Here is a 22,569-nt window from a genome sequence, read left to right as displayed (position 1 = left end):
GAAGGAAAGGAAGGAAGGGGAAGGAAAGGAGGGAAGGAAGGAAGGGGAAGGAGGAAAGGAAAGGAGGGAAGGAAGGAAGGAAAGAAGGAAGGAGAAGAAGGGAAGGAAAGGAGGGAAGAAAGGAGGAAAGGAAGGCAGGCAGGAAGGAATGAAGGAAGGGGAAGGAAGGAAGGAGACGGAAGGAAAGGAAAGAAAGGAGGGATGGAAGAAAGGAAGGGGAAGGAAGGAAAAAGGGAAGGAAGGAAGGGGAAGGAAGGAAGGAAGCAAAGGAGGAAAGGAAGGAAGGAGGGAAGAAAGGAGGGAGGGAAGGAAGGAAGGGGAAGGAGGGAAGAAAGGAGGGAGGGAGGGAAGGAAGGAGGGAAGAAAGAAGGAAAGGAAGGAAGGAGGGAAGAAAGGAAGTAGCCCGAAGCTGTAGAAACATTCAAAGTCTTGAAAAACGCTCTTTTCAGGGACCCCCCCCCATTAAAGCTTCAGCCCCCCCCCGGCGGCCCGCGGCGTCTCCATAGCAACAGCCGGAAGCAGAAAGCCGACTCCGCCGGAAGCGGAAGCGGCGCGTCCCCGTGTCCCTGCTCCGCTCGCCCGCCGCTTTCCGGGTTCCGCGGCCTCGGGAGCCTCTGGCGCCGCGCGGAGCCGCTGTGGCCCGGTAGGTCCCGCTGGCGGGGCTGAGACTCCGGCTGGGGGTGGCGGGAGGGGAAGAGCGGGCCTGACCGCGGCGGGGCGCGTGTGAAGCGGAGCCCCTTGCTGCTGCCCTGGACTGCCCTTTCCAGGCCGGCTCGCTCTTCCTTCCAGGGGCTCAGGACGGGGTGCGCGGGCGGCCTTCCCCTTCCCTTGAATTGCCTCCCAACAACCTTGCGAGGTAGGCTAGGTGGTGCCAGGGCCGGTCCTGCCACCGTGGCGCAGCTGCAGGGAGCCCAGGCATCCCTTTAAAGGGCCTCCGGAGAGGGTGCCAGCCTCCAGGTGGGACCTGGGGATCAGTTCCCCTGGAGAAAATGGCTGCTTTGGAGGGAGGACTCTGTGGCATTGTACCCCACTGAGGTTCAGGGATGCCAGCCTCCAGGTGGGACCTGGGGATCCCCTGGAATTCCGGCTCATCTCCTGTCTACAGAGGTCAGTTCAACGGGAGAAAATGGCTATTTTGGAGGGAGGACTCTGTGGCATTGAACCCCACTGAGATTCAGGGATGCCAGCCTCCAGGTGGGACCTGGGGATCCCCCAGAATTACAGCTCATCTCCAGACTTCAGAGATCAGTTCCCCTGGAGAAAATGGCTGCTTTGAAGGGTGGACTCTTGGACATTATTCCTGGCAATGTGGGGATGGGGTGTGGGGAGGAGAATTTCTCCCCACAGTTGGCAGTGCTACTTCAGAAAGACCTTTGTGTGTTCAAGGCCCCAGAGGTCTTTTGCTAGGGTTGCCAGCCTCCAGGTGGGGCCTGGAGATCTGCTTTTACAACTGCTCTCCAACTGGCAGAGATCAGTTCTCCTGCAGAAAATGGGTGGACTCTAGGGCATTGCCCCATGCTGAGACCCCTCCCCTCCCCCATCCCTCCCCTCTCCCAGCTCCACCCCCAAAGTCTCCAGGTATTTTCCAATACAGACCTGGCCATCCTATATTTTGCCCATCTGAGGGGAGCTAGATGGGCCTCCCTTGACATAGGGCAGCTGCATAGACAAAATGACCAGTCTTAGGTCCCAGGTTTCCATTTGAGTGAGGAAGTTCTTAAGAGCTTGCAGGTGGTGTCTTTTGGACACAGAGACTGACCCCAAGAGAGCAAGTTGGTATCCCCTTATAAAGATGGCAAAAGTACATGTCAGGAAAGCACAAATGAGGCCCTGGAAAAGGCAATATGCTAGGCAAAGTTGAAAGCTGCAGGAAGTCCCAGCAGGAGATGGATTGACTCTAGGGTAGCCAATCCCCAGGTGGGGGCAGGGGATCCCCCGGTTTGGAGGCCCTCCCCCCACTTCAGGGTCATCAGAAAGTGTGTGTGGGGGGGAGGGAAATGTCTGCTGGGCACTGCATTATGCCCTATGCAGAACGATTCCCATAGTGTATAATGGATAATTGATTCACAGGTATCTGAGGCTCTGGACGGGCTGTTCTTTTAGTTAGAGGCACCAAATTTGCAACATAGCATCCAGTGCCTCTCCCCAAAATACCCTCCAAGTTTCAAAAGGATTGGACCAGGGAGTCCAATTCTATGAGCCCCCAAAAAGGTGCCCCTATTCTTCATTATTTCCAATGGAGTGAAGGCATTTAAAAGGCATGAGATCCCTTTAAATGTGATGGCCGGAACTCCCTTTGGAGTTCAGTGATGCTTTCACACCCTTGCTCTTGGCTCCACCCCCAATGTCTCCTGGCTCCACCTCCAAAGTCCCCAGATGTTTCTTGAATTTGACTTGGCAACCCTAATTGACTCCCATCTAGGAAGGTTCCTAACAGGAATATTTTCCAATTTAGGCACTAGTATATAGTCATTTACTAAACTTACAGGATGCTTCTTTTTTATTATCTAAGGCTGAAGTATGTCCCGGGTCCCTTTGGGGAAAGTCCTCCTGCGAAATGTCATTCGTCACACTGATGCGCATAACAAGGTACGGAGCAGAGCGTCTTACTGTCTGGGGTGTCAACATTCAACTGATGTTTGATGTCCACCATTCCTATAGAAATGTTGCTTTGAGTGCTTTTCTTGATGTTTCGCAGATTCAGGAAGAGTCAGAAATGTGGAAAATACGAGAGATAGAAAAACAGACAGAAGACGTGTATCGGGGCAAACAAAAGAGTTTGTTCTCCAATTCTTCCAGGTGAGATTTTATTACACTTCATTTTTAATTACTTTTCTCTCCTTTAAGTGTTACCAGATCGTTCTCTCTAGCAGCCAAATGGAGGTGCCTATTTTTCCTTCCTTGGGCCTTGACACTTGCTGCTTTGTTAGGGCTACATATCCTGCTCAGAAGATTATACCTGACTCATTCAAAGTTTGAGTTAGGGAAAGGAAATTTGGCTCTTGCATGCCAAGTTACAATATCCACACCAAAAGCAGGGAGCGCAGTGTGTACAGCAAAGAACCAGCAAAAAAACTAGACTGACAAAAATAACAGTCCTCTTAGAGCAATACAACCATTGATAAAAGTACTTGGAACTGAGCAGAAGAACGTGTATTGCAACATTTGAAAACAATGAAGGCTTTCTCTTGTTCCACTTTGAAATGACTGTAAACATTTCAAGGAGACCATAAAGCAGGGTGAACCAGAGAGAGATGAAACGATAGTTGGGGTCACGGTTCCTCCACCCCAAGTTTGGGAAAAGAGCCTCCTGGTCCAGAGAAGTCTGCAGGTACCTAAAACAGAGAATCGGTCTGCAATATTACCGTATTTGCCGGCGTATAAGACGACTTTTTTGCCCTGAAAAACATGCCTCCAAGTGGGGGGGTCGTCTTATACGCCGGGTGCCCATAGTGGCCTCCCGATGCCCGCCCACCTCATTCATATCTCCGCGATGAGATTGTTGAGGGAGAGCCGGCGCTCTGACAGCTTACAATCTCACGGCCAGCGGAAGTGAATCGCCGAGACGGAGGTGCCCGCCCTCTGCCGAGCAGAAGTTTGGCACTTTTTTTACAGCCAGAGAGGCCGGCACGACTCTAGGCAGCTGGGCGGGATCATGGGCAAAATTTCGCCCTATCGACGGCGGGCGATCCCGCGCCTCTGCCCCGTTGCATTAGGAGTCGCGCATCGACGAAGCACGGAGGAGGCGGCGGCGAGCCGGGCGTGCAGGGAGCGAGCAGCGGGACGAGCCCTCTCTATATTTTGAGTGGAAATGTTGGGGGGTCGTCTTATATGCCCAGTCGTCGTATACGCCGGCAAATAAGGTAGTTTGGTGTGCTGGGGACTTATTTTTGAGGCTGTTTCTCTATACCTGTTGGATGGTGATGTGTTGCTGGATTTTGTATTAATCTTGAGTATGTATAATGTCTTTACATTTATTCTACTGTATAGAACATGGTTATTTTTGTCACAGTATGTTGTTTTTTTTGCTGGAGTTACAATATCCAACACAGGGCAACCCAAGCTAAGAAACCAATTGATTTCTCTGTGTTTCTGAGACAGGAAGTGGGGAATCGTGGGTAGAACTTGCTCTCTTCTGGTTTCCTTCCCAACACTGGCAGAGCTGTTTCTTGCCTTTGGCACGTGATTCCTTCCACAGAACTCTAGTTTCCTTTGCAGTGACTCCTATTAAAAAGTTCCTTGTGTTCTCTATGCAGTAGCCGGATGCGTAGCGACGGCTTTGATGAAGACAGCCAACACCACGACTGGAAGGTGAGGAGTTTTGCTCCCGTGTCCGTGACAACAGAAGATGACCTCCGCCATGCCCGATACTGGAACAAGAAGCTCTACGAATGTGAAGCCGGCATGCCAGACAGGTCGGGAAAATGCTGCTCTTCTTAGGGTATCTACAGCACCATCAGAGGACCAGACCTTTAATAGACAAAACTAAGCTAAACAAGAAGATCCCTGCCTCTCGGAGCTGACAGTCATAATGTCAGTTTTGAGCGTGGAATACAGGCCACAGGGAGGAAAGACAAAGGCCAGGACGATAAGGAACAAATTTATCCATCTACTGATGTTATACTTGTAGTCCCCCTTTCTCCCAGGGACTCAAAGTGGATTGCCCAGAGCAAGTCAGTACGATCAACAAAATGGGATGTTCAATATCCTAGGATTCTAGAAGTCTGGAACCATCCAGAAAAAACTGAAGCAGACCATAAGCATAAGTATGAACAGTATGTAAAATATACATAATAGGGTTGTACTTTACCGTAAGTTGTACAGAGTAGTATGGAAGAAGAATCATAGAGTTGGAAGGGACCTCTAGGGTCATCTAGTCCAACCCCCTGCACAATGCAGGAAACTTACAAACACTTCCCCTTAAATTGACAGAATCCACATTGCTGTCTTTTTTATTATCTTTTTTTTATTATCAGGGTGGGGGGGAGGTAAAGGAGATTGTGAGCTGCCATCCAGCCTCTGTTTAAGAAGAAGACCATAGATTTCTACCCCTACCCTTCTCCCTGAATCAGAGTCTCAGAGTGGTCACAATCTCCTTTACCTCCCCCCCACCCACCCACAACAGACAACCTGTGAGGTGGGTGGGGCTGAGAGAGCTCTTGCAACAGCTGCCCTTTCAAGGACAACCCCTGAGAGAGCTATGACTGACCCAAGGCCGTTCCAGCAGCCGCAAGTGGAGGAGTGGGGAATCAAACCTGGTCCGCACACAAAACCACAAGTTATTTGAACCACGTTAGAGGTCTGAAAGCCAGTTCCCTTAGGAAATTCTGTTATTGAAGAAGAAAATGAAGATATTGGATTTATATCCCGCCCTATACTTAGAATCTCAGAGTGGCTCACAATCTCCTTTATCTTCCTCCCCCACAGCAGACACCATTGAGGTGGGTGGGGCTGAGAGAGGTCTGACAGAAGCTGCCCTTTCAAGGACAACCTCTGCCAGAGCTCTGGCTGACCCAAGGCCATTCCAGCAGGTGCAAGTGGAGGAGTGGGGAATCAAACCCGGTTCTCCCAGATAAGAGCCCGCGCACTTAACCACGACACCAAATAGACCACAGTCTCTAATCGTTTATCCAAGTAAACTTGCGAACCATTTTGTCCAGTGCGGCCTTGTTATCTGTGCAGAAAAGCCTTCTTGAATTAAGTTTTTGCCTAGTTTGCAGAGAGCCAGGAGAGGGGGGGCTTTCCTGAGCTCCTCAGACAGGCTGTTCCTAAGGTGGGGGCCACAAGGGAGAAAGTCCATGTATGGGCAGCTGTTGATGTTGCCCATTTGTAGGTTGGCACCTGCAGAAGCCTCTACTGTTGTGCTGGAATATACGGGAAGAGGTGGTCCTGTGGATAAACAGGGACCAAGACTATGAAGGGTGACAAACTGGAGAGCCAGTTTAGTGTAGTGGTTAAGTGTGCGGACTCTTATCTGGGAGAACTGGGTTCAATTCCCCACTCCTCCACTTGCAGCTGCTGAAACAGCCTTGGGTCAGCCAGAGCTCTGGCAGTTTGGTGTAGTGGTTAAGTGTGCGGACTCTTATCTGGGAGAACCGGGTTTGATTCCCCACTCCTCCACTTGCAGCTGCTGGAATGGCCTTGGGTCAGCCATAGCTCTCTTATCTGGGAGAATCGGGTTTGATTCTCCACTCCTCCACTTACAGCTGCTGGAATTGCCTTGGATCAGCCAGAGCTCTCTTATCTGGGAGAACCGGGTTTGATTCCCCACTCCTCCACTTGCACCTGCTGGAATGGCCTTGGGTCAGCCATAGCTCTGGCAGAGCTGTCCTTGTGAGAGCCAGTTTGGTGTAGTTGTTAAGTGTGCGGACTCTTATCTGGGAGAACCGAGTTTGATTCCCCACTCCTCCACTTGCATCTGCTAGCATGGCCTTGGGTCAGCCATAGCTCTGGCAGAGGTTGTCCTTGAAAGGGCAGCTGCTGTGAGAGCCCTCTCCAGCCCCACCCACCTCACAGGGGGTCTGTTGTGGGGGAGGAAGGTAAAGGAGATTGTGAGCCGCTCTGAGACTCTTTGGAGTGGAGACCGGGATATAAATCCAATTTCTTCTTCTTAAACTGAGCCCAGTGGGCAGCCAGTGTTGCGTCTGCAGAATGGGAGTCATATGTATGCACTATCAGGTTCCCAGTCATTTTTTTCGTTAATTCGATTTTTAGCCCACCCTTCCCATAGAACTAGTGGCCCCGTGGCGCAGAGTGGTAAAGCAGCAGTACTGTGATCTGAACTCTCTGCTCACGACCTGAGTTCTATCCCAGCGAAAGCTGGTTCAGGTAGCCGGCCCAAGGTTGACTCAGCCTTCCATCCTTCCGAGGTCGGTAAAATGAGTCCCCAGCTTGCTGGGGGGAAAGTGTGGATGACTGGGGAAGGCAAGGGCAAACCACCCCGTAAAAAGTCTGCCATGAAAACGTTGTAATGTAATGTAATGTAAAATTTTATTTATACCCCGCCCTCCCCCGCCAGAGCAGGCTCAGGGCGGCTTACAACATTTAAAATGAACAATTTATTGTGAAAGCAATGTCACCCCAGAGTCAGAAACGACTGGTGCTTGCGCAGGGGATCTTTCCTTTCCTTTTCCCATAGAACAGGGATAGCTGACCCATGGCATTCTGCACCAGCTGCAGTTTCCAAATTGATTTTGAGGGAAGACCAATGTAGTGTGCAGTACAATAGCCTAGTCTTCATTTTAATGTGAGCAAGCTCAGATGTCATTTTAGTAGAGCAGAGCGTATACCAGGAACTGTTGTATTCCTGTCGCTCTGTACGTTTGCAAAGTAAATTTGATAAGATGCTTTGCTGCTTTTTGCCTTCCCAGCAAATCTGGGGACCTTATAACATTTATACGTACAATCCCTCTCTTCTGCTACCAGAAGTGGTACAGCCCAGCAAGGACTATGTCACAGGATTCTACGGATGATCGTGTAGCCTGGCTTGGTTTTTATATAGCTTGTGCGTAAGATCATTTTTTCAGTAGCTTGTTGCTGTTTTTCAGGTGGGGCCACAGTGGCTACAAAGAACTGTATCCCGAAGAATTTGATACAGACAGGTAAAGCAAATAAATTACTTAAAGAAACCCCCCCCCTTTCTTGCTGTTAAGGCAAGAGACATTTATTTATTTAGAATTTATTTATTTAGAATTTAGAATTCAGAGGTAGCAGTAGCAACAGCACACCTTTATTGAATATAAGAAGCTGCCTTCTACTGAATCAGACCCTCCTGGGTCCATCAAAGTCAGTATTGTCTACTCAGACTGGCAGCGGCTCTCCAGGGTCTCAAGCTGAGGTTTCTCACGCCCACTTGCCTGGACCCTTTTGAGTTGGAGATGCCGGGGATTGAACCTGGGACCTTCTGCTTGCCAAGCAGATGCTCTACCACTGAGCCACCGTCCCTCCCCTAGAACATATGAACATATGTGAGCATATATAAAGCTGCTTTCTGCTGAATCAGACCCTTGGTCCATCAAAGTCAATATTGTCTACTCAGACTGGCAGTGACTCTCCAGGGTCTCAAGCTGAGGTTTTCCATGCCTACTTGCTTGGACCCTTTTGAGTTGGAGATGCCGGGGATTGAACCTGGGACCTTCTGTTTACCAAGCAAATGCTCTACCACTGAGCCACCGTCCCACCCCATTGGCATAACCAAAGAGATATACAGAGACTTGTCAACCAAACAACAATCCAATATATCCGTTCGAAGCTTAAAAGGCTAAAAATAAGATTAAGAATTGCAACAAAGCCTGGTTAGGATAATTTTTGAGAATTTCAGCCAAGAATTTGGCGACAACTCTTGTGATAATAAGAGCCTTGTGGCGCAGAATGTTAAAGCTGCAGTACTGCAGTCCTAAGCTCTGCTCACAACCTGAGTTCGATCCCCGGTGGAAGCTGGGTTCAGGTAGCCGGCTCCAGGTTGACTCAGCCTTCCATCCTTCCGAGGTAGGTAAAATGAGTACCCAGCTTGCTGGGAGGAAAGTGTAGATGACTGGGGAAGGCAAATGGCAAGCCACTCCGTAAAAAAAAAGTCTGCCGTGAAAACGCTGTGAAAGCAACGTCACCCCGGAGTGGGAAACGACTGGTGCTTGCACAGGGGACCTTTCCTCCTTCCCTTGTGACATTGGTTATGTTGTCATTTACTAGGAAACGGCAAGCAATCCTATTTTCTTGATTATAAGATGGTAAGGAAAGACTATCTAACAGAACCTTCCGGAGATTAGTATACAGTTGTCAGTTCAATAAGATATGCTGGATGGAATCCGGCGAGCTTGACCCGCATCGGCAACGTCTCTTGTTAAAGGGGACGTGAAGAAATCCCCCATATGGAACATTGGAGGGAAACGCATTCATCCTAGCCAGCATAAAAAGCGCTCCAATGTTGCGGATTATGAATGTCTAAATAGACCTTCAGAGGTGTATTGTCGTTGCTTGCCTCCATGTTGTGATCCAAAGCGGTCTCCCTTCCAGAAACTAACTGGGGTGACCCTGCTAAGCTTCCAAGATCTGATGAGATCAGAGCAGCCGTGGGCCATCGAGGTTAGAACAAAGGAATCTTAGAGGTGTGTTCAAAGCTACTATGGCGATAGCTCCTTAGGTAGTCTTCTCTGTACGATACGAACATTCCTATGCAAGAGCGTCATTTGAATGAATGAATGAAAGTTTAATACGGTCAAAGACCAATCAATTAAATACAAATAACTTAATAAGATACAGTCAGGCAATACTATAATGGGAATAAAACATACACAGTATAAAATATAATTAGGCAATACTATAATGAGAATAAAACATAGACAGTATAAAATATAATTTCCTCCCCAAAAACACTGATTAAATTCCAGAACCAAGGCGTTCAGTTGGGTATTTCCCTTAGGCGATGATGATGTCATTTGAAAAATGGGGAGGGGGGAGATGGTACCAATGTGGGGGGGGGGCGGGAACACATCAGCATCATCTCCCCCCCTCCCAACTTCCTCGTGTTTTTCTCCGCTGTGGATGGTTTTGGAACAGCCGCTCTGTGCTACGTAACAGGTTGCTGAGAACTCAGCCACGCTTGAAGGGTTAATTGAATTAAACTCGCAATGCAGAAGCCAAAGCCCAAGGCGCACTCAAAAGTTTGAGAAACATCTCCGTAAGGGTTTCGAACAGGTGGGGCAGGTAGCAAGCAGCAGCAGCAGGTGGCGCTCTTTCCAGGTATCTGCTTGAGGTATCTCAAGCCCTGAGGCTGTTGGCACAGGCGAAGGCATTGCCTGTCACTGCCTCTCTGAGCTGTCCAGATGTTGCCAGCATGTATCTGGCCAAGCACAGCCCTTCTCTCTCTTCCTCTCCCTTCCCCTTTGGTTCACCAACCCACCAAACGTTTCCCCTTTACACTCTCTGGCCCACTCCTTTAGAATGGGCTCCCTTCCTTCCATACGCTCAGTTTGGTGTAGTGGTTAAGTGTGCGGACTCTTATCTGGGAGAACCGGGTTTCATTCCCCACTCCTCCACTGGCAGCGGTTGGAATGGCCTCGGGTCAGCCATAGCTCTTGCAGAGCTGTCCTTGTGAGAGCCAGATTGGTGTAGTGGTGAAGTGTGCGGACTCTTATCCGGGAGAACCAGGTTTGATTCCCCACTTCTCCACTTGGGTCAGCCATAGCTCTGGTAGTTTGGTGCAGTGGTTATGTGTGTGGACTCTTATCTGGGAGAACTGGGTTTGATTCCCCACTTCTCCACTTGCACCTGCTGGCATGGCCTTGGGTCAGCCATAGCTCTAGCAGAGCTGTCCTTGTGAGAGCCAGTTTGGTGTAATGGTTAAGTGTGCGGACTCTTATGTGGGAGAACCGGGTTTGATTCCCCACTCCTCCACTTGCACCTGCTAGCATGGCCTTGGGTCAGCCATAGCTCTGGCAGAGGTTGTCCTTGAAAGGGCAGCTGCTGGGAGAGCCCTCTCCAGTCCCACCCACCTCACAGGGTGTCTGTTGTGGGGGAGGAAGGGAAAGGAGATTGTGAGCTGCTCTGAGACTCTTCAGAGTGGGGGGCAGGATATATATCCAATATCATCATCTTCTTATCAAAGCTTTTCTTGTTTTCATCTGCCAAACAGTGATCGAGAGGAGAGAGGTGAACAGAATTCTCTAAACGGAAAAAGGAAATCTCAGCCCGGGAGCCGGTCCTCTCTGGAGCTGCACAAAAAGAAAAAGGCCAAAAAGTCGCACAAGAAGAAGCGGAAGAAGAAGTCGCACAAGAAGCGGAAGAAGAAGAAAAAGGAGCCGCTGAGCACGGCATCGGATTCTTCCCAGGGATCTGACGGTTCGGAGGCAGGTGCTTCGGGCCCAGGGAAGCAGAGGCGGCAACGCCACAAAAAGGCCAAGAAGAACCGGGCCAAGCAGCCGACCTCTTCCTCAGGGCAGGACAGTGACTCCAGTGGCTCAGAGGACAGCGAGCCGAGGGAAAAGCCGGAGAAGCAGCCGAAGAAAAAACGAAGGAAACGCTGCGCTTCCGCCTCCGAAAAAGGGAGCGAAGGAGTGCAGGAGAAGCGCAGCAAGAGGAAGAACTGGAAAGTGGCAGCTGACGAGAATTCGGAGGACAGCTCCGATGAGGATTAATGAAAAGGGACCAGCTTACGTGAGCTTCTGTTGCAAGACAATAGGGCTGTCTTCCAAATGCCGTCCTTGTGGAGCAAACCCAGGTCCAAACTGGCTCTGCGGACCTTGGGATCTAGCAGGGGGCAGTCTTTGGTCTCCTCCTGGGCTGAAGACAGCCATGGAAAGAAAGCAGCTCTTTCCCCAGGGCCTGTTTAGCCAGTTGGATTTCAGCCAAATCACCGTCTATTCATGACTATGTGGACCCTGAATTACCAAGAAATGCTCTTGGGAGAGGCTTAGGAGGGAACTTGGTGGCTTTAGGGGCCCTCTCTTGTTTTTCTTTAAAAAAAATTAACTATTTTTAATGGCCAATATGTAAAAAATCTAATTGCAATAAATAATGGAGAAACACCACAAACTCCTCCAGTGATCAGTGAGTCGCCACCCTCGAGCCGAGCAGTAAATGGCTGCATTCCCCACGCATCCATCTCGCCTAAGAGGTCGCTTGTAGGTAGAATCATAGAGTTGAAAGGGGCCATACTGGCCGCTAGCCCAACTCTCCCGCTCGGGGCAGGATCAGCCTAAAGGGGGCGACAGGGAAAAGTGTTCCAAGAGCTGTGAGTAAGGAGTGCACTGATTAAGAGGACCTACTCTGGTGGGTGGAGAACGACTGAAAGACATGCAGCTCTGAGCTTTGGTCTGTTGCAGGTCCTAGCATTGTAGCTCCGCAAGCCTATCTGTAGTATTTCCTTTCCTGAGAACTTGCCAGCATTGAATCTCTCCTTTCTGCTGTTTCTAAGCAATATTGTTGGTCTTAAAGGGGCACTTGACTCCTACTTTGTTCTACTGCTTCAGAGCAGCACAGCTGCCCACTTGGCAATATCTGACTGTTAGACGTCCCAAGGTATAATAAATGTATATGCAGTTAAACAGAACGGCACTTTTGGGTTAGAGCAAAAGCTAGTAGGTTGTTCCTCTTCCCCACAAGTAGCTCTAAAGAAGGCTTAAGAAACTGAAACGCAGCCTTCAGAGGATTTGGAAGCATGTTCAATGAAGCCTAGTTTAGGACTGCCAAGCAAATGCTTGGATAAAAATGGCTTTTTTTGAGCAGCACAGTTCCAGCTGGCTTAGTGTCAGGAGTGTGTGGCCTATTATGCAAATGAGTTCCTGCTGGGCTTTTTCTACCAAAAAAGCCCTGGATGAAAACCATGTCTGTAACCATGTCTGGGGAAGGACGGTGGCTCAGTGGTAGAGCATCTGCTTGGGAAGCAGAAGGTCCCAAGTTCAATCCCCGGCATCTCCAAAAAAGGGTCCAAGCAAATAGGTGTGAAAACCCTCAGCTTGAGACCCTGGAGAGCCGCTGCCAGTCTGAGAAGACAACTGACTTTGATGGACCAAGGGTCTGATTCAGTGTAAGGCAGCTTCATATGTTCAATTCACAGGAACAATTGATGTCACGCTATTTAAAGCAACTGAATGTGTATTCTCACAATTAAATGGAAGCACAAAAATGTGCTAAATCTGTTTCTACAACAAAAGTATAACAGTATTGAAGCACAAATGAGATCCAGTTCTGGTCACATAAATATACACAGAAATCCACAAAAACTTGTCAAGTTACTCCACAGAACAAGGCAATTTACAAAAACAGACACAGGTATAATGTTCCTTTAGGTATGTTGTTCATTAGACTCTATAAGATATGATTCAGTACATGGAATATGCTCCCCAGGATTGATTGATTAGCATGTTTCGTGGAAGGTCTTCTTCAACCACACAATTTGTTCTGGAACCAAAGCTCAAAACACTACAAACGCATTTAGTCACAGCATTCCTGAAGGCAAGTTCTTCTCTAAATGTTTGCATAACCTTGACCATGGTTTCCACTGTTTTGTTTGCTCAAACTCCAAGTGGGGCCTGCAGATCTGCTGGCATTACAACTGATTTCTTGCCTACATAGATCTGTTCCCCTGGAGAAAAGGGCTGCTTCAGAGGGAAGATTATGGCATCACATCCCAGCTGAACCTCTCCCCCCACCCCCCCAACCCGCTCTTCCAAACTCCTTTCCTTTGTTGGAACACTCTGCATGGGGCAGTGATGCTCTGTATTCTTGGTGCTGCAGAAGGCACAGTGGGAGGGCTTCTAGCCCCACCGGTGGACCTTCTGATGGCACTTGGGTTTTTTGGCCACTGTGTGACACAATGTTGGACTGGATGGGCCGTTGACCTGATCCAACATGGCTTCTCTTATGTTCTTCTGTGACACAGAGTGTTGGACTGGATGGGCCACTGGCCTGATCCAACATGGCTTCTCTGATGTTCTTATGAGACACAGAGTGTTGGACTGGATGGGCCACTGACCTGATCCAACATGTTTTTTCTTATGTTCTCAGGTACTGTTCCTGGGAACTGATGAGGATGGAGTTTGCAACCATAATTTGGCTCAGATGTTTTAAAAGAAAACCCTAGCTGCATGGGCAGTTCTGTAGAAGATAGTATGGAAGGCTTAGAACCCAGTTTGAGTACAGTGGCATCTTTAGGATCAACGAAATTTAATTCTGGGTATAAGGTTTCATGTGCAGGTACACTTCTTCAGAGAGTAGGCTGTAATCCAAAAAGAGGGCCACACCAGTCACCTCAGCATGCCCTCCAAATTACAATTCCCAGAGTGCTCCAGGGGGCAATGTAACTTAAAACTACTGGAAAACTGATGCATCTGTCGCTCTGGGGTGTTTTTCAAGCAAAGGGGGGTGCTATTGCAAATTCAAAATGTTAACTTAGGATAACAAAGCTGGTTAGATCAGGAGCTCCATTCTGGACGCCACCCGCATCCCCGCTATTCACTTCGCCTCCCCATTCCTTTCTGCTGGGCTTCTGCTTTTCTGGCTTACTTCGAACACAAGCCCAGTCGCTTGTTCTTACATCCACATCTGTGGAATCATCACCTTCCAAAGATTATGCATGCCAGGTTTTCTGTCCTGCACTGCAGCATAGTGCTCGTACAATCCTAAGCTGTGTCGCTATTTAAAGCAACTTGACACTATTTCTGATCTATTTAATTTTGATATGGACGAGGGATGCTGGCATCAGTTTGGAGTATCTGGTCAAGTTAATATAGCATTGGCTTCTCTTATCAACAGTCAAGAAGAAGATATTGGATTTATATCCCGCCCTCCACTCTGAAGAATCGCAGAGCGGCTCACAATCTCCTTTACCTTCCTCCCCCACAACAGACACCCTGTGAGGTAGATGAAGATATTGCATTTATATCCTGCCCTCCACTCTGAAGAGTCTCAGAGCGGCTCACAATCTCCTTTCCCTTCCTACCCCACAACAGACATCCTGTGAGGTGGGCGGGGCTGAGAGGACTCTCACAGCAGCTGCCCTTTCAAGGACAACCTCTGCCAGAGCTGTGGCTGACCCAAGGCCATGCTAGCAGGTGCAAGTGGAGGAGTGGGGAATCAAACCCGGTTCTCCCAGATAGGAGTCCGCACGCTTAACCACTACACCAAACTGGCTCTCTCAAGGACAACCTCTGCCAGAGCTACGGCTGACCCAAGGCCATTCCAGCAGCTGCAAGTGGAGGAGTGGGGAATCAAACCCGGTTCTCCCAGATAAGAGTCCGCACACTTAACCACTACACCAAACTGGCTCTCCAAGGTGTATGTGTGCGCGGGGGAGAGAATTTACACCTGTTTTTCTAACTTTTTGCATGATTGGAGGATGAGAGGTGCTGAAGGTTTGGTGTCAAGGGCTTGGTGATTCATAGAGGAGTTAAAATTTGGTAGAAAAGAAAGTGGGGGGTTGTATCTGGTTTGGAAGGGCTGTGGCTCAAGACAGGCACCTGTTGCCTTTGAAAGCATCTCAAGCAACATGCAGCCAGGGGTGTGACCTTGAGTCAGTCAGTTCTCTCTGAGCTCTCAGCTCTACCTACCTACCTCACAGGGTGTGTTGTGCGGAGAGGAATGGAAGGAGATTGTAAGCCACTTGGAGCGAAGGGCAAAGTATAAATCCAGCTTTCTTCGGAACTGAGTCACGGCATCCCCATGAAATTCCATTTCACAGGGTTTTCAAGGCAAGAGATGGTCAGAGGTGGTTTGAAGAATTGCTGATTTATAACCTGCCCTTCTCTCTGAATCAAGAGACTCAGAGTGGCTTACAATCTCCTTTATCTTCTCTCCCCACAAGGCACCCTGTGAGGTGGGTGGGGCTGAGAGGGCTCTCACAGCAGTTGCCCTTTTAAGGACAACCTCTGCGATAGCTATGGCTAACCCAAGGCCATTCCAGCAGCTGCAAGTGGAGGAGTGGGGAATCAAACCCAGTTCTCCCAGTTAAGAGTCCATGCACTTAACCACTACACCAAACTGGCCCTCTATTTGCCATTGCCTTCCTCTGCACTCAGCCTTCCTTAGTGGTCTCCCATCAAAGTACCAAGCCTGCTTCACTCCCAAGCTCTGATGAGACTGGGCTATATGAGTGAGGGTCTGCAGTAGAACAGCTAGATTTGGGTCTGCGAGCACTTGAGGAAGGGAATTTTGACTCTCAAAAGCTCATACCTCCAAAAACTCGTTGGTCTCTATTATGCTACTGGACTTGAATCTAGCTGCTCTGGACTATTAAGGCGGATAAGATGCAACAGAATAATTGTTATGCATTTACCAAAAGAAACTTGTTAAGGAATGGCTTTTAATGGAAACTAGTACATCTGCATAGCACATTCAGTGCCAGAATCACGGCATGCTACATCAAAATGTTTTGTGTCGTACAAACCATATCAAATTGCAGGTTTGAGCGATACAACAATTCTGAGATCAGGAGGGGCTACACAGATGACTCAAGTGAGCGGTAACCCGACGCAGGAGCCAGCGAGCATCTCCTTCACTTTCAAGTTCTCTTGTGAAACATGCTTTTCATTGATTCTCTGAAACCTCATGTAAATTAAAGCAAACCCTTTGACACCTGGAAAAATCTCACTGTGCAGACAAAGGAACACAAAGCAATCGGTTTCCATTATTATCAAGTGGTAAAGTTTTCCTGATTTATTAAACATCATGAAGGCTAGCTGTTGCTCTCACTGACCATGTTCACCATCTCCTAGCAATGGCCAGTTATGTTCTCACAACTGTGATAAGACTTTCTGCACTCAGATAGACCTTCCCGTCACGGAGAACAATGATGTCGGTGGCCAGCGTCAAATCAAGAAGGCCTCTGCAGAACTCCACGCAGTGTGAGATGGAGCCATCAATGCCCTCCTTTCTGTACTACCTGTGCAAAGCGATTAGTGACGGACAATGTTGTGTCTATGAAGCGATTGACGCAGTTGGCCAGGCAAGTTTCAGTTCGAGAGTCCAATTTGGCACCTGTTTTGTCAACGCATTTATCCCAGCAGACTTCCATGAAGTTGTGGATCTAGAGGGACATGGGGAAAAAGAACACAAACATCTTTGGTCAACAGCACCTCTTTTATAGCAATCAAAATTAGAACAAAAACTGGCTGTCAGCTCTCTGGGAACGGTTTGATGTTCAGTGCTTCCAGGGATGACGGTTCCTCCCAGGCCTCCAAATATAAGAGATGTGCTTCCAATTTATGGGCGTGGCAAGAATGTGTGCCTAAATCAACCAATAATCCTGGATAAGGCAGAAGCTAACAAAAACAAGCTTCTGCCACAGCTGCTTTACGTGATTCGGTTAAGGGCCAACCTTCAGGGTTCATCTAAGGAACACAACTCCAGAGAGGAGCTTTCATTCTCATGGTCTGCAAGAGAGTATTCTAGGCAGGATCTTTTAGGCCAGGGGCTGCCAGCACAGTCAAGAACGTAGTTTCTCTAAATGAGAAAATCTGACATCCTATGCCGCTCTTCCCTGGCTTGAGGCCCTCTCTTCCACGAAACGGCCTAGCCCCTAGTTGGATCTGCTGCCACCACCATCTCATCCTGTGGCACTGAGTAACACAGGTTCTTTTTTTCCTCCACCATGTTAAGGGATCTCTCTCTTGGCTCATCAATTTTCCCTTCAGCAGTTCTCCTCCTGGGTTCTCCATGGACCCTGTTGTGAAATTCCAAGCCCGAGCTGTGTCAGTTGGTTGTAGGAAAGCAAAACACCAGTATGGTGGTAACATACTGATTGTGGAGGTGTGAAAAGGGCCAGCAAGTTGCAACCCAAGCAAGGGGTTCCCAAGACAAGGGAGAAGAAGAGCTGGTTTTATACCCCACCCTTCACTACCTGAAGGAGTCTTGGAGAGGCTGAATCACCTTCCCTTTTCCCCCACAACAGAAACCCTGTGAGGTAGGTGGGGCTGGGAAAGTTCTGAAAGAGGTGTGACTGACATAAGGTCAGCCAGGTGGCTGCATGTGAATGAGGAGTGGGGAATCAAACCTGGTTCTTCAGATTAGAGTCCACTGCTCTTAACCACTACACCAAACTTGCTCAGAAATGGATTGCAGTTGCCTTCCTCTGCAGTCTCCCTTCCAACCATCCTTAGCTTCCAGCTTATGTAAACCCCAGCACGGGGCTTGGGAGAAGCAGAGGTGGTTGACCATTGTACATGCCTATGTACAGCCTTCCTTGGTGGTCTCCCTTCCAGGCAGTGTTCCCGCCAAGCTGAGTTAGTGTGAGCTAGCTCACAGATTTTTGTCTTTGCTCAGGAAGGATGACCCCAGAGCACACTAATTGATGCAGGAGCTCATCACCTTAACGCCAGGAGCTCACAAGGTAGAATTTTTGCTCACAAGTCTCTGCAGCTTAGAGGGAACGCTGCTTTCAAGTACTGACCCCGCTTAGCTTCCAGCTTATGGCAAAACCAGCACGGGGCTTCCAAGGCAAGGGAGAGGCAGAGGGGGTTTGCCACGGCCTTCCTCTGCAAAGCCCTTCTTCGCAGTCTCCCTTCCTATATACAAGCCTTCCTTGGTGGTCTCCCTTCCAGGCAGTGCTCCCTTTAAGCTGAGTTAACGTGAGCTAGCTCACAGATTTTTAGCCTCCAGCTCACACATTTTTGTCTTCGCTCAGGAAGGAGGACCCCAGAGCACACTCATTGATGGAGCTCACCACTTTAACGCCAGGAGCTCACAAGATAGAATTTTTGCTCACAAGTCTCTGCAGCTTAGAGGGAATGCTGCTTCCAAGTACTGACCCCGCTTAGCTTCCAGCTTATGGAAACCCCAGCACGGGGCTTGGGAGAAGCAGAGGTGGTTGACCATTGTACATTCCTATGTACAGCCTTCCTTGGTGGTCTCCCTTCCAGGCAGTGTTCCCGCTAAGCTGAGTTAGCGTGAGCTAGCTCGCAGATTTTTGTCTTTGCTCAGGAAGGATGACCCCAGAGCACAATAATTGATGCAGGAGCTCACCGCTTTAACGCCAGGAGCTCACAAGGTAGAATTTTTGCTCACAAGTCTCTGCAGCTTCAAGGGAACACTGCTTCCAAGTACTGACCCCACTTAGCTTCCAGCTTATGGCAAAACCAGCACGGGGCTTCCAAGGCAAGGGAGAGGCAGAGGGGGTTTGCCACGGCCTTCCTCTGCAAAGCCTTTCTTCGCAGTCTCCCTTCCTATATACAAGCCTTCCTTGGTGGTCTCCCTTCCAGGCAGTGTTCCCTCTAAGCTGAGCTAGCGTGAGCCAGCTCACAGATTTTTAGCCTCCAGCTCACACATTTTTGTCTTCGCTCAGGAAGGATGACCCCAGAGCACAATCATCGATGCAGGAGCTCACCACTTTAACGCCAGGAGCTCACAAGATAGAATTTTTGCTCACAAGTCTCTGCAGCTTAGAGGGAACGCTGCTTCCAAGTACTGACCCTGCTTAGCTTCCAGCTTGTGGCAAAACCAGCACGGGGCTTCCAAGGCAAGGGGGAGGCAGAGGGGGTTTGCCACAGCCTCTCCCCTCCAGAGCCTTCCCTGGCGGCCTCCCTTCCAAAGGCCGGCCCTGCTTAGCTCCCCGGGCTCCCCGATGCGGCGAGGGTCACCCCCGTTTACCCCAAGGGGGGTCGGAGCGCCCTTTGGCTGCGAAGCGGATGCAGTCCGAGACCCGGGTTCGAACCCCGCCTCTTCCCGGGCGGCCTTGGGCCCCGCCTCCCTCGCAGGGCCGTTGTGAGGAGCGAAGGCGGCCTGCTGTCCCACCTGGGCGGTGAACCGGGCCCGCTGCTCCTCGGCCGCCACCAGGCGCTGCAGCTCCGCCACCTCGGCCTCCCCGCCCAGCTCCGCCATGCCGCCGCGCCTGCCTCCTCCTCTTCCGGGGCCGCTCTAGGCACCGACCGGAAGCGCCCCCTGACCCGGCCGAAGGGCGAGCCGCGTTTCCGGTTCCGGGTGGGCCGGTGACCTTGGGGAGCGCGCTCCCCCCCCCCCGGCAAGCAGGGAGGCAAGATGGCGGCGGCGATGCTGGCGGGGCCCCGCGGAGGCGGTGAGTCACGGAACACGCGGCGGGGTCGCTTGTCGCAAAGCTGACTTCAGGTCACCCGGGGGGGGGGGAGGGGATCAGACCTGGCGCTCCAGTAGAGCAAAGTAGGAGTCAAGGGGCACCTTTGAGGCTTTCACGGGGTGAAGATATGAAGCTGCCTTCTACTGAATCAGACCCTGGGTCCATCAAAGTCAGTATTGTCTTCTCAGACTGGCAGCGGCTCTCCAGGGTCTCAAGTTGATGTTTTTCACGCCCACTTGCCTGGACCCTTTTTAGTTGGAGATGCCGGGGATTGAACCTGGGACCTTCTGCTTGCCAAGCAGGTGCTCTACCACTGAGCCACCATCGCTCCCCAAACATATGAACATATGAAGCTGCCTTATACTGAATCAGACCCGTTGGTCCATCAAAGTCAGTCTTGTCTTCTCAGACTGGCAGCAGCTCTCCAGGGTCTCAAGTTGATGTTTTTCACGCCCACTTGCCTGGACCCTTTTGAGTTGGAGATGCCAGGGATTGAACCTGGGACCTTCTGCTTGCCAAGCAGGTGCTCTACCACTGAGCCACCATCGCTCCCCAAACATATGAACATATGAAGCTGCCTTATACTGAATCAGACCCGTTGGTCCATCAAAGTCAGTCTTGTCTTCTCAGACTGGCAGCGGCTCTCCAGGGTCTCAAGCTGAGGTTTTTCACGCCTACTTGCCTGGACCCTTTTTGGAGATGTCAGGGATTGAACCTGGGACCTTCTGCTTACCAAGCAGATGCTCTACCACTGAGCCACCATCCTTCCCCAGGTGGTTTGCCACTGCCTTCCCCAGTCATCTACACTTTCCCCCTCTCCACCCCCAGCAAGTTGGGGACTCCTTTGACCGATCTCGAAAGGATGGAAGGCTGAGTCAACCTGGAGCTGGCTACTTGAACCCAGCTTCCACCGGGATCGAACTCAGGTCACGAGCAGAGAGTTTGGACTGCAATACTGCAGCTTTAACGCTCTGTGCCACGGGGCTCTTGAAGGAAAGGTCCCCTGTGCAAGCACTGGTCGTTTCTGACTCTGGGGTGACGTTGCTTTCAAACGTTTTCACGGCAGACTTTTTACGGGGTGGTTTGCCGTTGTCTTCCCCAGTCATCCACACTTACCCCCAGCAAGCTGGGTACTCATTTGACCGACCTCGGAAAGATGGAAGGCTGAGTCGACCTCGAGCCGGCTACCTGAAACCCCAGCTTCCGCCAGGGATCGAACTCAGGTCGTGAGCAGAGCTTAGGACTGCAGTACGGCAGCTTTAACACTCTGCGCCACGGAGCTCTTCCAGATCCAGTGACAGAATAGTAAAATTAACAAATTGAGCAAACCTTTGATCTAGGTAGCATGAGCGTGAGAAGCAAATAAAGCAGTAACATGGCGAGGTGGGCTGAGGGGGGGGGCTCTGCATAGGTTTGGGAGCAGCCATGTCAATTGTCACAAAGCTGACTTAAGGTCACCCAGGTGGCCGCAGGTGGAGGAGGAGGGGATCAAATCTGGTTCTCCAGTAGAACAAAGTAGGAGTCAACGGGCACCTTTGAGACTTTTCACGGGGTGGTTTGCCATTGCCTTCCCCAGTCATCTACACTTTCCCCCCAGCAAGCTGGGGACTCATTTTACCGACCTCGGAAGGATGGAAGGCTGAGTCAACCTGGAGCTGGCTATCTGAACCCAGCTTCCACCAGGAATTGAACTCAGGTCGTGAGCAGAGCTTAGGACTGCAGTACTGCAGCTTTACCACTCTGCGCCACGGGGCTCTTTGAGATCCAGTGACAGAATAGTAAAATTAACAAATTGAGCAAACCTTTGATCTAGGTAGCATGAGCGTGAGAAGCAAATAAAGCAGTAACATGGCGAGGTGGGCTGAGGGGGGGGGGCTCTGCATAGGTTTGGGAGCAGCCATGTCGATTGTCACAAAGATGACTTAAGGTCACCCAGGTGGCCGCAGGTGGAGGAGGAGGGGATCAAATCTGGTTCTCCAGTAGAACAAAGTAGGAGTCAACGGGCACCTTTGAGACTTTTCACGGGGTGGTTTGCCATTGCCTTCCCCAGTCATCTACACTTTCCCCCCAGCAAGCTGGGGACTCATTTTACCGACCTCGGAAGGATGGAAGGCTGAGTCAACCTCGAGCCGGCTAGCTGAAACCCCAGCTTCCGCCGGGGATCGAACTCAGGTCGTGAGCAGAACTTAGGACTGCAGTACTGCAGCTTTAACACTCTGCGCCATGGGGCTCTTCGAGATTCAGTGACAGAATAGTAAAATTAACAAATTGAGCAAACCTTTGATCTAGGTAGCATGAGCGTGAGAAACAAATAAAGCAGTAACATGGCGAGGTGGGCTGAGGGGGGTGGGGCTCTGTATAGGTTTGGGAGCAGCCATGTCGGTTGTCACAAAGATGACTTAAGGTCACCCAGGTGGCCGCAGGTGGAGGAGGAGGGGATCAAACCTGATTCTCCAGTAGAACAAAGTAGGAGTCAAGTGGCATTGTTAAGACCAACAAAGTTTTATTCGGAATGTGAGCTTTTCTGTGCTGCATGCACATTTCCTCAGACGAGGAATCAGGTTCAGGGAGCGGGGTTGCATATAGCTGGTGGGCAGCGGTGTAGAAGGCAGCATGGTATAAATTTAATATCCAATGGAAAGGAAAAGGGAAAGGCCCCCTGTGCAAACACCAGTCATTTCCGACTCTGGGGTGACACTGCTTTTTTTTTGGGGGGGGGGTCTCTGCATAGGTTTGGGAGCAGCCATTTCGGTTGTCACAAAGCTGACTTAAGGTCACCCAGGTGGCTGCATGTAGAAGAGGAGGAGGGAAGAATCAAACCTGGTTCTCCAGATTGGAGTCCGCTGCTCTTCACTGGCTCAGAGATGGGCTGCCATGGGGACTCCTCCCCATTGTGAATCACGCATGCACACACACACACATGCACCCTGCAAGGTGGGACCAGGAGGCTCCCATTAGAGAGATGATGATGATATTGGATTTATATCCTGCCCTATGCTCTGAATCCGAGAGTCTCAGAGCAGTCACAATCTCCTCTACCTTCCCTCCCC

At 50.2% G+C, this 22,569-nt stretch overlaps 3 protein-coding genes across 3 annotated transcripts in view; 2 read left to right on the top strand and 1 right to left on the bottom strand.

Annotated features, from left to right (window-relative positions):
- The first annotated feature begins 510 nt into the window (after positions 1 to 510).
- NKAPD1 (NKAP domain containing 1) lies at positions 511 to 11,529 on the top strand. The gene is made up of 6 exons (XM_060251749.1): positions 511 to 643; positions 2,513 to 2,589; positions 2,699 to 2,799; positions 4,257 to 4,415; positions 7,548 to 7,601; positions 10,631 to 11,529. Exons 2-6 carry the CDS (start codon positions 2,521 to 2,523, stop codon positions 11,130 to 11,132), a joined length of 885 nt encoding a protein of 294 aa, XP_060107732.1. The 5' UTR covers positions 511 to 643; positions 2,513 to 2,520; the 3' UTR covers positions 11,133 to 11,529.
- A 4,250-nt stretch (positions 11,530 to 15,779) lies between these two features.
- TIMM8B (translocase of inner mitochondrial membrane 8 homolog B) lies at positions 15,780 to 19,423 on the bottom strand. Its single transcript, XM_060251753.1, has 2 exons — positions 19,222 to 19,423; positions 15,780 to 16,519 (listed from the first exon to the last, which is right to left on the bottom strand). Exons 1-2 carry the CDS (start codon positions 19,306 to 19,308, stop codon positions 16,352 to 16,354), a joined length of 255 nt encoding a protein of 84 aa, XP_060107736.1. The 5' UTR covers positions 19,309 to 19,423; the 3' UTR covers positions 15,780 to 16,351.
- The window catches only part of SDHD (succinate dehydrogenase complex subunit D), a 27,350-nt gene continuing 24,127 nt past the window's right edge, over positions 19,347 to 22,569 (top strand). The window contains exon 1 of the mRNA XM_060251750.1: positions 19,347 to 19,501. Coding sequence (XP_060107733.1) covers positions 19,465 to 19,501 — 37 coding nt within the window. The 5' untranslated portion in view covers positions 19,347 to 19,464. The remainder of the gene's footprint in view (positions 19,502 to 22,569) is intronic.

Source organism: Heteronotia binoei, chromosome 12 (genome assembly GCF_032191835.1).
Source record: "Heteronotia binoei isolate CCM8104 ecotype False Entrance Well chromosome 12, APGP_CSIRO_Hbin_v1, whole genome shotgun sequence".
NCBI lineage: Eukaryota > Metazoa > Chordata > Lepidosauria > Squamata > Gekkonidae > Heteronotia > Heteronotia binoei.
This window is presented reverse-complemented; position numbering and strand designations above follow the sequence as displayed.

Excerpts from the sequence above, each read along its gene's own strand:
- NKAPD1 (XM_060251749.1), top strand. The coding sequence starts at position 2,521 with ATGTCCCGGGTCCCTTTGGGGAAAGTCCTCCTGCGAAATGTCATTCGT. Across the intron at positions 2,800-4,256 it reads TTGTTCTCCAATTCTTCCAG|TAGCCGGATGCGTAGCGACG; the intron begins GTGAGATTTTAT and ends TTCTCTATGCAG. Across the intron at positions 7,602-10,630 it reads GAAGAATTTGATACAGACAG|TGATCGAGAGGAGAGAGGTG; the intron begins GTAAAGCAAATA and ends TCTGCCAAACAG.
- TIMM8B (XM_060251753.1), bottom strand. The coding sequence starts at position 19,308 with ATGGCGGAGCTGGGCGGGGAGGCCGAGGTGGCGGAGCTGCAGCGCCTG. Across the intron at positions 16,520-19,221 it reads GGGCCCGGTTCACCGCCCAG|ATCCACAACTTCATGGAAGT; the intron begins GTGGGACAGCAG and ends ATGTCCCTCTAG.